The following is a 12,500-nucleotide window of genomic DNA, read 5'->3' as shown; positions in this document are numbered from 1 at the left end:
TTTGTATTGTTAATTATTATTATTGTATATTTATTAATTAATTCATTTTTATCATATTCTCTTATATTTCCATATTTGAATGATTATCATTATTTTATATTTTTATTCTATTCTATTCTATTTAATATTTTATCGTATCATATTTACATTTGTCATATATATATATATATATATATGAGTCATTATTATTATTATTATTATTATTATTTATTTGTAATTATTATTATTATTATTATTATTAGTAGTAGTAGTAGTAGTAGTATTGTTATATACATTTATTCATTCATTTTTATTATATTTTATATCATGTTTACTATTGTCATATATATTTTTATATTTATTTATATATTTTTCATATATTTTATCATATATTTACATTTGACATATATTTATATATATATTTTATTAATATTTTTATTTTATTATTATAATTATTGAATATTATTATATATTTGTATTCTATTCAGTTTTATATTTTATTGTATCATATTTACGTTTGTCCTGTATATTTGTCATATATCTATTTTATTATTATTATTATTATTATTATTTATATATTTTTTATCATATCATATTTGCATTTGTCATATATATTTGTCATATATTATTATTATTATTATTATATATTGTTGTTATTATCTATCTATCTATCTATCTATCTATCTATCTATCTATCTATCTATCTATCTATCTATCTATCTATCTATCTATCTATCTATCTATCTATCTATCTATATACATTCATTTTAATTATATTTTATATTATATTATATTTACATTTGTCATTTATATTTAGTTTTTTTTATATATTTTTAGTTTTTTTAATTTTATGATATATTTACTATTTAGATTTGACATATATATTTGTCTATTATTATTATTTTATTATTTATTATTTATTTATTATCATTTCCAAATATATACATTTATTTCTTTATTTTTACTTTATTAAAATAGCTTATATATGGATATTTATATTAATAGAAATGTATATTTTTTATATTTTTTTCCAAATAAAGCTAAAAAGCTAAGCATCAGTTACTTAACAATAATGCCTACATAGCAATGTAAGCATCATCATGAACTTTTACAAACTTTGGTTATTATTATTTGTATCATTCTTCTGAATTGTCCTAAAATGGAGCAGTCAGTATTAAACAGAAAGGTTTTTTATCCTTTCCGGCTTGTTTGACCTGAAAGATCTGCAATGGTCCTGTCAAACACCTGGAAAACTCTCTTTCTCTCTCGGCATGCTGATTTTCCCATGTCTGCAGTGTTTGGCTGTTTGTCTGGATGTGCGTCATATGGCAGTCAGGTGTTGACATGTTTACTGCAGCTTGTTTATAAGAGCGATCATGAGACTCGCACATTTGAATGGCGTAATGCTGTAAACTCAGTTCTCCTCTGCTCTTACATAAGCGCTCGATTGGCTCCCATCTTTAATCTCTCTAAACCATCGGCTGCGTTCAATTAACTCCAGTGAGGGGAAGTTCACAAAAGAGGTCATTCACAGATCTCTGTCAGATGCATGATGTCTGATGAGCGTGTTTGGTTAAAAAAAATTGTACTTGTGGATGTCCTTTACTCCCCTCCAAATATATTTGATTTTTTTTTTTATTCATTTTTAAATGACATTTATCACATTTTGCACATGTGATGGATTTTTCTATACATCATCATGGCTGTTGTCTTTTTTATTTTTATTTTATTGTTTTCATTTCTTAAATATTTTAATTATAGTAGACATTTTTCATTATTTAATATGTTATTTCTAATTTTATTTTTTAATGACATTTATCACATGTAGTGAAAAGCTATAAATTAATGGATTATTATTGTTAATATATATATATATATATATATATATATATATATATATATATATATATATATATATATATATATATATTTATATTTTAATTTTAGTACATATTTTTCAATATTTAAAATTATTTTAATTACTTTTAGCAGACTTTGTAAGATAAATGTACACTACATTTTCTATTGTTGTTGTCATCTGTTTTATAGTTTTTGTTTTTATTTATTAAACATTTTGTATTAATTGGATTAATTGGATGAATTTTTCATTATTTAATATTGTATTTATTATTTTACTTTTTAATTACTTTTATCACATTTTGTATTGAAACACTATGTTTTCCATATATTATTATTAGTGTTGTTATATTTTTATCTTTTTATATTTTTTATTATTTACTAATTTTTTTATAATTATATTTATCACATTGTAAAAATTATATTTTTAAATAATAATTATAATTATAATTATTATTATAATTATTAATATTATTATTATTATTATTACATTTACATTTAATAACTTAGAAGACTAACTTGTTATCAGTACAACCTTTTTATTCTTTTTGTTTGTATCTATTGTTATTTTGTATTTGTAATTAGGCAATATGTAGTAACAAATATAATTTGTATTTTTTATAATGTCATATTGCATATATAAATTTTTATTATATTTTTAACCATTCAGAATTAATACTCTCACACACTTGCTCTTCGTTTTCTCTTCTATTTTATGTAAGTTAAAATATTAAATTATAATTTTATTAAATATTACATTTTTATGCATTTACTTATTACATAATACATTACATAACATTTATTTATAAAAAAGTATGCCTTATTAATATGTACATTCACTTTCATTTTTAAATCCAAGAGTCAAACGTTGAGCTTGATTTTACTGATTATATGTAACTTTCTTGTATATATAATATGTATTTATCTAAAAAAAAAAACCTCATTATTATTATATAGATTCACTTTCATTTTTAAATCCAAGAATGAAACGTTGATTTTTTTTTTTTTTTTTTAAGTCTGTAGATGTGGGTGTGTTGCATTGTTTCTCTTCTCTCTTCTTGTTTGAAAGAAGCCTGAATGACTGAGTTCACTGTTAACCTGGAAAGAAGGCTGGTTATGTAACGAGCTTTCAAAACTGCCCCAGAATTGGGCTGATAAGTCGCCCTCCTCCTCCTGTGCCTCATCACACACTCCGCTCCTCCGTGCCTGTTTGGCTGGAGAAAAGTAGGGCAGGATTTTCCTGGATTTTTTCTTTTCTTTTTTTCCTCCCCCTGTTGTCCTGTTTGAGCGAGCGTGCAGATCCTCCCTCCGCCACTCAGCTGATTACTGACTTATGTAAGGAACAAAAAAAGAAAAAGGAGAGAAAGTAGGACAGGATATACCAGAGAAAACACTACATAGCTTTTATTTTATTCATAGAAGGAGCTGAAGGGCAAGACACGGCAGACTAAAACGTTGAGTTTTTTCAGTTTTATGTAAAGAAAACTTCCAAAATACACCTTTAAGACATTTCTTTTGTCACACTTTATCAATTTGTGTTTGTAGATTTTAGTTAGATATTTATTTTTATATGTATTTTCAAAATGTGTATTATTTTTTTTACTTTATTAAGCGATAAATATTAAATTAGGCAGCCTTTACCTACACCAAACTTCAGTATTATCCATATCCATAATTTTCTAAAAATATTTTTGATAGTTATTTTGTTTTGTTTTGTTATGGTGTATTTTATTTTATGTCTTTTTGTTTTGTTTTATTCTATTGTATTTTATTTTATTTTGTTGTTTTGTTTATGTTTTGTTTTATTGTATTTAATTTTTGGTCATTTTGTTTTGTTTTTGCTTTGTTTAGTTTTTTGTTTTGTTCTATTGTATTGCATTTTATTTTATGTCGCTTTGTTTTTGTTTTGTTTACTTTTTGTTTTGTTCTATTGTGTTTTATCTTATGTCATTTAGTTTTGTTTTTGTTTTGTTTTTTGTTTTGTTCTGTTATATTTTCTTTTGTCATTTTGTTTTGTTTTTTGTTTTGTTCTATTCTAATTTGTTTTATTTTATTTCATGTTTTATTTTATTTTTTTTAAACAAGTAATTTACAAGTGGCACGTTGGCTTAGTGGATAGTGCTGTTGCCTCACAGCAAGAAGGTCACTCGCTTGAGCCTCAGCTGGGCCAGTTGGCATTTCGGTGTGGAGTTTGCATGTTCTCTGCATGTTGGCGTGGGTTTCTTCCGGGTGCTCTGGTCTGGAGTGTGTGGGTGTTTCCCAGTGTTGGGTTGCAGTTGAAAATATGCTGGATAAGTCGGCGGTTCATTGTGCTGGTAAATAAAGGGACTAAGCAAGGAAATTAATGAATTTATTGCTTTTTGGACTTAAGGACTGTTGATGTACCTGTTATAAGCATTACTGTCTATGGTTTAGTTAATTTTCCCCTTTTTATTTTATGTGCATGTTTGCATTTGCAATGTTGCGGATTTTGTTTCCACAGTATCGAAAATGGTATTAAATATCGATATTTTTCAAAGTATCATATCAAAGTTGGATGTAGTGACACTATATAGTAATAAAACATATAGTAATAAAAGTAATCCCCTCTTGCAAAACTCTAATATATAAAAAAAACTTTATCCAATATTTACATTTCGTAATAGAATTTTATGTAAAGTATTACACTCTTTTGCATATTTAACCATAACATGAAAACCATTTACATGCAAACCTCTTTTGCATATTTAAACATTTTAATCAATTTCTAATACAAAAATATTAAACAATCTTAATGTAAAAAACAAATGGGCAAACATGACAGTAACAATTAGTTCATATTTTACCCTGTTCACCTGTAGATTTCTACTTTGATATTTTGTGTGTGCAAATGTGTGAGCTGGTAGTGCTGGGACAGATGGTGTAAAATCAGGTGAGCTGAGGGAGGCACTCCAGGTTATTTCCGTGGTAATTGCTGTGTATGTGTGCCTGAGTGTGTGTCTGTGTGTTATGTAAGCGCAGTGCTGTGAGTGAGTCTGGCTGGCAGTAAACAGGGTGGAGAGAGAGAGGGAGGGACGTGAGAACTTTGCTCAGGAATATGGCTGCACCGCGCTCTTTATTTAACTCCTCACACACTGAATCAGGAACGACACAAGCACACAATAACAATACAGATTTAATTCACTGTTTGACATGGATGAAGAGTCGAGAATATAGAAGAGTAAAGAAAATTATAACAATTTAGTTTAAAGTCTGTGTGAAGTCGAAATGTGTTTGTTTTGCTAGCACACATTGTTCCTCTTTAGGTTAACATTAGGTGAACAATTAATCTGTTCACCTTTAATCCACTGGATTAAATGTTTGTTTTGGTAATCTTTAATCAAAGTCTGACCATTTGCTTCAGAGATTCTTCTCTGTTGACGTTAATTTGACGCTTCAGCCACAATATTCTTAACCACACCCCTCTTACTGTTAGTTTGCTATGAGGAAATGATGCCCAAAAAGAAAGCCCACCCCCTACTCAATATTGCGTTTCAATGTTCAGTCAACACACTGAAATAAAAGTCTCTGCAGCTTTAGATTCACACAGACTTTAAATATCAATTCTCACTATGAAAAAAATAGTTTATTACCTGCCTATTATTCAGAGTTTGGCTGTTTATTTGTATTTCCAAAACACATTTTCTGCATGATATTGGTCTACACCCCTAATACTTCCTAATAATGAAAACTCCAGTAGCTACTATAACTGTTAATAAGCAGCAAATTAAGAATTTGAGGCAAAAGTCATAGATGATAGTTTGTTAATGGCAAGAATTGGACCTTAAAATAAAGTGTGACCAAGAAAATATTATAGAAATTTATTAGTTATTTGCTATTATTTTAATATGCAAATCATATATAAAAACAAACTCTGTACTATATATAATTAAAGTCAGAATTATTAACCCCCCTGAATTATTAGACCCCCTTTTTATTTTTTCCCCCAATTTCTGTTTAACAGAGAGAAGATTTTTTTCAACACATTTCTAAACATTATAGGTTTAATAACTCATTTCTAAAGCTAATTTATTTTATCTTTGCCATGGTGACTCTACATAATATTTTACTAGATATTCTTAAAGACACTTCTATACAGGTTAAAGTGACATTTAAAGGCTTAACTAGGTTAACTAGGCAGGTTAGGATAATTAGGCAAGTTATTGTATAATGATGGTTTGTTCTGTAGACAGTCGGAAAAAAAATAGCTTAAAGGGGCTAATAATTTTGTCCTTAAAATAGTGTTTGAAAAATTAAAAACTTCTTTTATTCTAGCTGAAATAGAACAAGTAAGACTTTCTCTAGAAGAACAAAACATTATCAGACATACTGTGAAAATGTCCTTGCATCATCAATTGGGAAATATTTAAAAAAAGAGAAAAAAATCTAAATGGGGCTAATAATTCTGACTTTAACTGTATATAATTGTATTTTAGATTTTCTACAATATAAAATTAATGTAAACAAACAATACAATATCTCAGAGTGTGTCTATGTCTAGTATATAGGCACATACACATAGCAACGAGTTACATTATGATCAGCCCCAGCATAGAGCAAACAACGTTTCTGGCAACTGGTTCAGGATCAGTTCTCTGGCAGTGAATATACAGCATGTACCACCTGAGGACTAGTTCTTAGTCAGTAGTCAGAATGGGAAGTGCTGCCAGTGTATCACACTTTTATAAAAGACAAGTGTTGCTGGCATAGTGCCTCAAAACTTGGAAATGTGAGTTGTTTAGAAAAGTTCAAATGAAAAAATTGTGCAAGGATAGCCAAATAATGAAGGGTTGTCCACAGCTCAGATGTGCCAAAGTGGAGCATGAACTGTTATCAATTGTACAAAGATCTCACAAAGATAATATAATAATAGTTTATGTAATAATATAGATATATAATTATAGGTTTTATTGTATTTTGCTGTATATTATTGTAATATACAATAATATTGTTATAAAGGCATTAATATTACAGTGCAACTAAACTTACAATTACATGTATTTATCTTGTTTATTTATCATGGTTTTGGAATTTAACTTGTTTATTAGTATAATTTGTGCTTAGATGTCAGTAATTGTTTGATTTTTATCTCATTCTAAAGGTCTAATATTATTATTATGATAAACTAAATGTTGACCATTATTTGTGCACAAAAATGTCCAGATTCAGGGGAAAAGACGTTTTTTTTTTTGTATACATCTATTAACAGTATCTGTCTTCTTACCTTCCTACAGCGGTCGTTCTTCTGCCGCTTGACGGGTGATAATAAGTCAGAGAAGTTCTTCAAGGTGTTTTACGAGCGGATGAAACTCGCCCAGCAGGAGATCAAGGCCACAGTGACGGTGAACACCAGCGATCTAGGCAGCAAACGCAAAGATGAGGACACCAATGATAAGGATGTACAATCACGCAAGAAAGGTCAGGACTAATCGTAACAAGTAGTCGAAATCTAATGATCTAAAATTTTGCAATTAGTTAATCGCCACGTCTATGCCATATTGAAAAAAAAGTGATATGCTATAGCATGCTAAATAGTGTCATAATCAATATGTGGACTGATTTATTGACCTTAAAATTGTTTTTAAAAAAATGAAAAACTGCTTGAGTGCATTATAAACTACAGACAAATGCACATCATGCTACACAAACATAATCCTCTCTATCTCTCAGTCAAAGATGTTGCTGTTATAACCGAAGAAGTGCGAGAGCAGCTACTAGAAGCCTCTACGGTCACTAAAAAGGCCTTTAGCACTTACAGAAGAGAAGCGGACGCGGATGAGCATCTGAATGCTACGGAGGGACCAAGCAGCACAGCTGAGAAGAACCAGGACGAGAACGAGATGAGCGTCATCATCACCATCATGCAGCCAATCCTGCGCCTCATGCAGCTGCTCTGTGAAAACCACAATCGAGAGCTGCAGGTCAGACCATCAGCATGTAGATTGATGCTAAAAACTGGGAGAATTGTATGGAATGTGTCAATACAGCATATTTATTTAATTTAATGTGTTATTTGATAGCAGTTTTACTTTTGGGATTTTGGTGTATTTTGGGGTAAAACTGGACTGAGAAGTAGAAAGTTGGATTTTATATTAGATATAATAATGTATAATTATATATATTAGGTTAGGGATATGGAGCCAGGGATCAAAAGCTTCACTAAAGGAGCAGTAATGGCTAAAAATATTTCGGTTAACCCTTGCAGTTGTGGATGATTTCATCCACCCTGAGCTGATTTTGAGTCTTAATTTGGCCACAAGTTTCTCTGTTTCAGCAAATAGAATAATTTTTTGTGGCAAATCTTATTTTGATGCATATTTGGGGAAAATGCTTTGAAAGTTTTCAAAAATTCAACAATACACACTGTGCAAATTGACTACCTTTTCGTTATGTTTGTGGTTGTTTTTGCCCCATTGACTTTCATTATAATGACATTTTAACTGCAAAGCCATGACACCATATAATCATGCATTTCTTATTGTTGGGGGTTTTCACTGTTGGGAAGAACTAAATTACTAATTTTACTGTTGGTCATCAGTTGCAGTGCAAAAAGCTTAGTTTCTGTATAACAATTCTTATAGGGTTATATGGGGTATAGTGTGTGAGTCTGTGGGTGATTGTGTGAAAATGTGAGAGAGACTTATGTGCTTTTACCTTAATATTTTTGAGAAAATGAAATCCAAGAACCTCAGCTCATAGCACATAGTAAACATATTAAGTGTATTTATTCATGCACGCTATAATCTGCTCTTTTACGCCACTGAACTCCATATAAATGTCAGAAACATGTTTGTACCGGTCTATCTAAAGGGTTAATGCTGCCAACTGATGATCAACAGTAAAGAATGAACTGTTTTATCTCCTCCCAACTGGGAAAAACATAAAAAAAACAAATGCATGATTTGGTGTCATGGCTTTGCAATAAAAAAAATGTCATTATAATGGAAGTCAATGGGGCAAAAATAGCCCCCAACATAATGAAAGGGTAGTACATTTGAACAGTACACAAGGGTTAATGATTGTGAATAGTGCTTCGTTTTTTTTCATTAGACAAAAATCATTTAGACTAACTAGTGAACATTCAAAACAAGAGAATTTAAGAAATGCGGGTCAGTTTTGGCTTTTCATGTCAGTTTCCAATTAACTAATCCACATTTGGGTGAAAATTATTTATTAATTTTAATTTTTTTATTATTATTTTTTATTTGTCAGATTTTAGATTGCGTGTATGTGTATACATGTGTTTATATTTAATATAAAACATTAATATGTAATATACAACCTCAAATTTTACATTTATTCATTATATTTTCATGTTTCATTCAATGGGAGTTTATAAAAAAAATAGGTAATATTATTAAATTCAATTGATGTTTGTTTATATAGCGCTTTTAATGTAGATTGTGTCAAAGCAGCTTAACATAGAAGTTCTAGTAAATTGAAACTGTGTCAGTCCAGTTTATTAGGGATATTAAAAATGCATAAAATATTAAAAATTCATGTAAGCAAGAACTGTAGACTATAAACTATTTATTTAAATATATACAAAAAAAATTTCTGTGCACACGTATCAAAACTCATTTTTTAAATTTTGGATCTGACCTTCTCATAGCTCTTGACAAAAACAAAATACTGATATTTTTTTATCTTAGCGATTTAGGTTTTCTGATTGAATCCAAATCCAATTCCATACCATAATACGAGTTCTATATCGACTCTATCTGTGCTTCCTCTGGCCCTAATATGGCTCATAAATACAAAAGCATGTCCCTCATATCCTGTTTTTCCCCCCGCTTGTTCCCTAGAACTTCCTTCGCTGTCAGAACAACAAAAACAACTACAACCTGGTGTGCGAGACGCTGCAGTTCCTGGATTGTATATGCGGCAGCACTACAGGAGGCCTGGGGCTGCTGGGACTCTACATTAATGAGAAGAACGTCGCTCTCATAAACCAGACTGTGGAGAGTCTGACTGAATACTGTCAGGGCCCTTGCCATGAAAACCAGGTGATCCTCCTCACACCTTGATTTAATATAAGACCTACAGTGCTCAACATATAGGAGTACACACAAACCTTTCATTTAAATGATTTTTTTTTGTATAGAAAGCTTTGCAATATTTTATTTGTGCATGAATACATTTGATTAGTTAGTACTGAAGCCAAACCTGGAGCTTATCTAACAAAATAACTTATGATAATGGTCCAAAATTAGTAAACCCAATTGTATATGTTAGAAAACAAAATTAGTTACAATTTTAGAAAAAAGATGTATAAAATTTGTATTATCATTCTATTTCTAAAGATGTTTGGTGACTAAAATACTGTTTTTAATTATTATTATTATTATTATTATTATTATTATTATTATTATTTATTTTTTATTGTTAATAAATCAGTTTTGTTTAAATGCACCAAAATATATTCCCTATATTCACTGAGAAATGGATAAGAATATTGTACTTTATATTTCATATTTAATATATGGGAACTACTGACGTCAAGCATCCTGGAAGTCATTGGTGGAAAGAGTACTGAACAATCATACTCAAGTAAAAGTACCATTACTTGCCCAAAAATGTAGTGAATGTAGAGTAATAGTATCTGTTGTAAATACTACTCAAAGTATGAGTAAAAAGTAGACCTATCAAAAGTACTCAGACTAGTGAGTAGTTAGTATTACGCTGTTAAAAGCTGATGCATTTACAGGTAATTTATGTATGTGTGTGTAAACGTAACATTCTGTAGTGCATCGAGGTAGTGCATCCGGCATGTTACCTGAGGATGGAAGGGGGGTGGGCGAGTTGGTGGCTGGTGGTTATTGTGGTCGATGGTGGAGGGGTGGTGCGGACAAAAGAGACTAGGGCGGGGGTGTCGTGGATGAAAGTGAAGAAAGTTGGGAAGTCGCGGAAGAAAGTGAACAGAGGATGGGGGAGGAGGGCAGTTAAGGAGGAGGATCGCTATAATGAGGTGCCGGATCAGATTTCAGAGATGCTAGATCTTTATCCGACGTTTTCCGGCACAAATTAAGCCCTGGTTGTGTTGTCAGGTGACCAAAATTCTATCTCTAACCAGCATCTAAGGATAACATTATTTTGATGTCTAATAATGAAATCAAGTGATGTTAATTTTTAGGTTGTTAGAAAGTGACCAAAATTCAACGTCAAGTCAACGTCTTATAACCAACATCATTTTGACATCAAATACTGACATTTATTCGTCAGGGATGGCAACCAAAATCCAACATCTGATAGACGTCATAGTGGAAATGTCCATACGATGTCAAGCTGTAACATCATTAGACGTTGATATTTGGTTGGTTTTAGGTTGGGCGTTGATGTTGGCCTGACATTGAGTTCTGATGTCAACCCGATTTTCATTTCCAAACAAAATGCAACTTTCCCATAAAGTTAAGGTACAACGTCAATCTGGTGTCATGTTGATGTCCTGTGCCTGCTGGTGTTTAAGGCCATTTCGGTCATCATACAGTAAACATTTGTCATCTTCTTATCAGTGACATGCACCTAAATTGTCTCCGGGTTAATGCTTGTAAAGATTTTGGACATCTTCTTGGAAACTTTTGATGCTTCCAAACAGTTTGCTGTAATTATAAACCTCCCATGTCTTGAGGTAGTTCATAATGATATGATTTACCTTCTACTGTATGTGTGATTTGATTAAACTGGAATCACAGGACTCATTGTTCTAATACTCATAGAAAAGAAAAAATAAAGTAGTGTCTGCAGGTTGAAGAAAAGTAATGGAGTAAAAGTACCGATATTGCAAAAAATGTACTCAAGGGAAAGTAAAATTACACATTTTTAAAACTACATATTAGATTACAATTCCTGGGGAAAAACTACTCAATTACAGTAATTTGAGTATTTGTAATTAGTTACTTTACTTCACTGCTGAAAGTGAAGTTCTGTAGTATTTAATTGTTCTAATGAGTTATGCTTTCATTTGGAGAATTTCATTCGTTTATATTTTGTGTTAACAAAAATTAAATAAATAAAATTTCTAAAATTACATAGTAAAATACTCCAGATTATCCAGTTTATTCATGTTTGTTAACAGATTAATCTCATCCAAAATAAAAGTTTCTCGCGTGTAGTCTGTATATTTATATTATATTTATTATGTAACACATATGCTTGCATATATATATATATATATATATATATATATATATATATATATATATATATATATATATATATATATTTTTTTTTTTTTATTTAGTTATAATATATATCTGTGTATGTCTGTGTGTATGACATATACGTAATAAATATATACAATGCACACCCATACACTTACCGGTATGCCCTTCTGCATACGTTAGTTGTAACAAGTGGTTATTTTAGTTACTTTCTAAGGATGGATGCCTTTCAATCAGCTGGAACCAGTCTGGCCATTCTCCTCTAACTTCTGGAATCAACAAGGCTTTTGCGGCCACAGAACTGCCGCTCACTGGATATTTTCTCTTTTTCTGACCATTCTTTGTAAACCCTAGAGATGGTTGTGCTTGAAAATCACAGTATATCAGCAGTTTCTGAAATACTCAGACCAGCCTGTCTGGCTCCAACAACCTTGCCACATTCAAAGTCACTTAAATCACCGGTTTTCCCCATTCTGATGCAGCAGA

General features: G+C 30.4%; 1 protein-coding gene across 48 annotated transcripts in view; it reads left to right on the top strand.

The window, feature by feature from the left end:
• The window catches only part of itpr1b (inositol 1,4,5-trisphosphate receptor, type 1b), a 246,804-nt gene that overhangs the window by 169,869 nt on the left and 64,435 nt on the right, over nt 1-12,500 (top strand). For 47 of the 48 annotated variants that reach the window (XR_012387289.1, XR_012387286.1, XR_012387284.1 and 44 more), the window contains 3 exons: nt 7,089-7,272; nt 7,525-7,775; nt 9,660-9,860. Coding sequence is in view for 39 of the 48 variants with exons in the window: in XM_068224410.2 (XP_068080511.2) it covers nt 7,089-7,272; nt 7,525-7,775; nt 9,660-9,860 (636 nt within the window). In the remaining 9 variants the exon portion in view is untranslated. Of the gene's footprint in view, nt 1-7,088; nt 7,273-7,524; nt 7,776-9,659; nt 9,861-12,500 lie in introns of those variants that run through there. The other variant, XR_012387282.1, reaches the window with a different exon arrangement.

This window comes from Danio rerio, chromosome 11, assembly GCF_049306965.1.
Source record: "Danio rerio strain Tuebingen ecotype United States chromosome 11, GRCz12tu, whole genome shotgun sequence".
Taxonomy (NCBI): Eukaryota; Metazoa; Chordata; class Actinopteri; order Cypriniformes; family Danionidae; genus Danio; species Danio rerio.
This window is presented reverse-complemented; position numbering and strand designations above follow the sequence as displayed.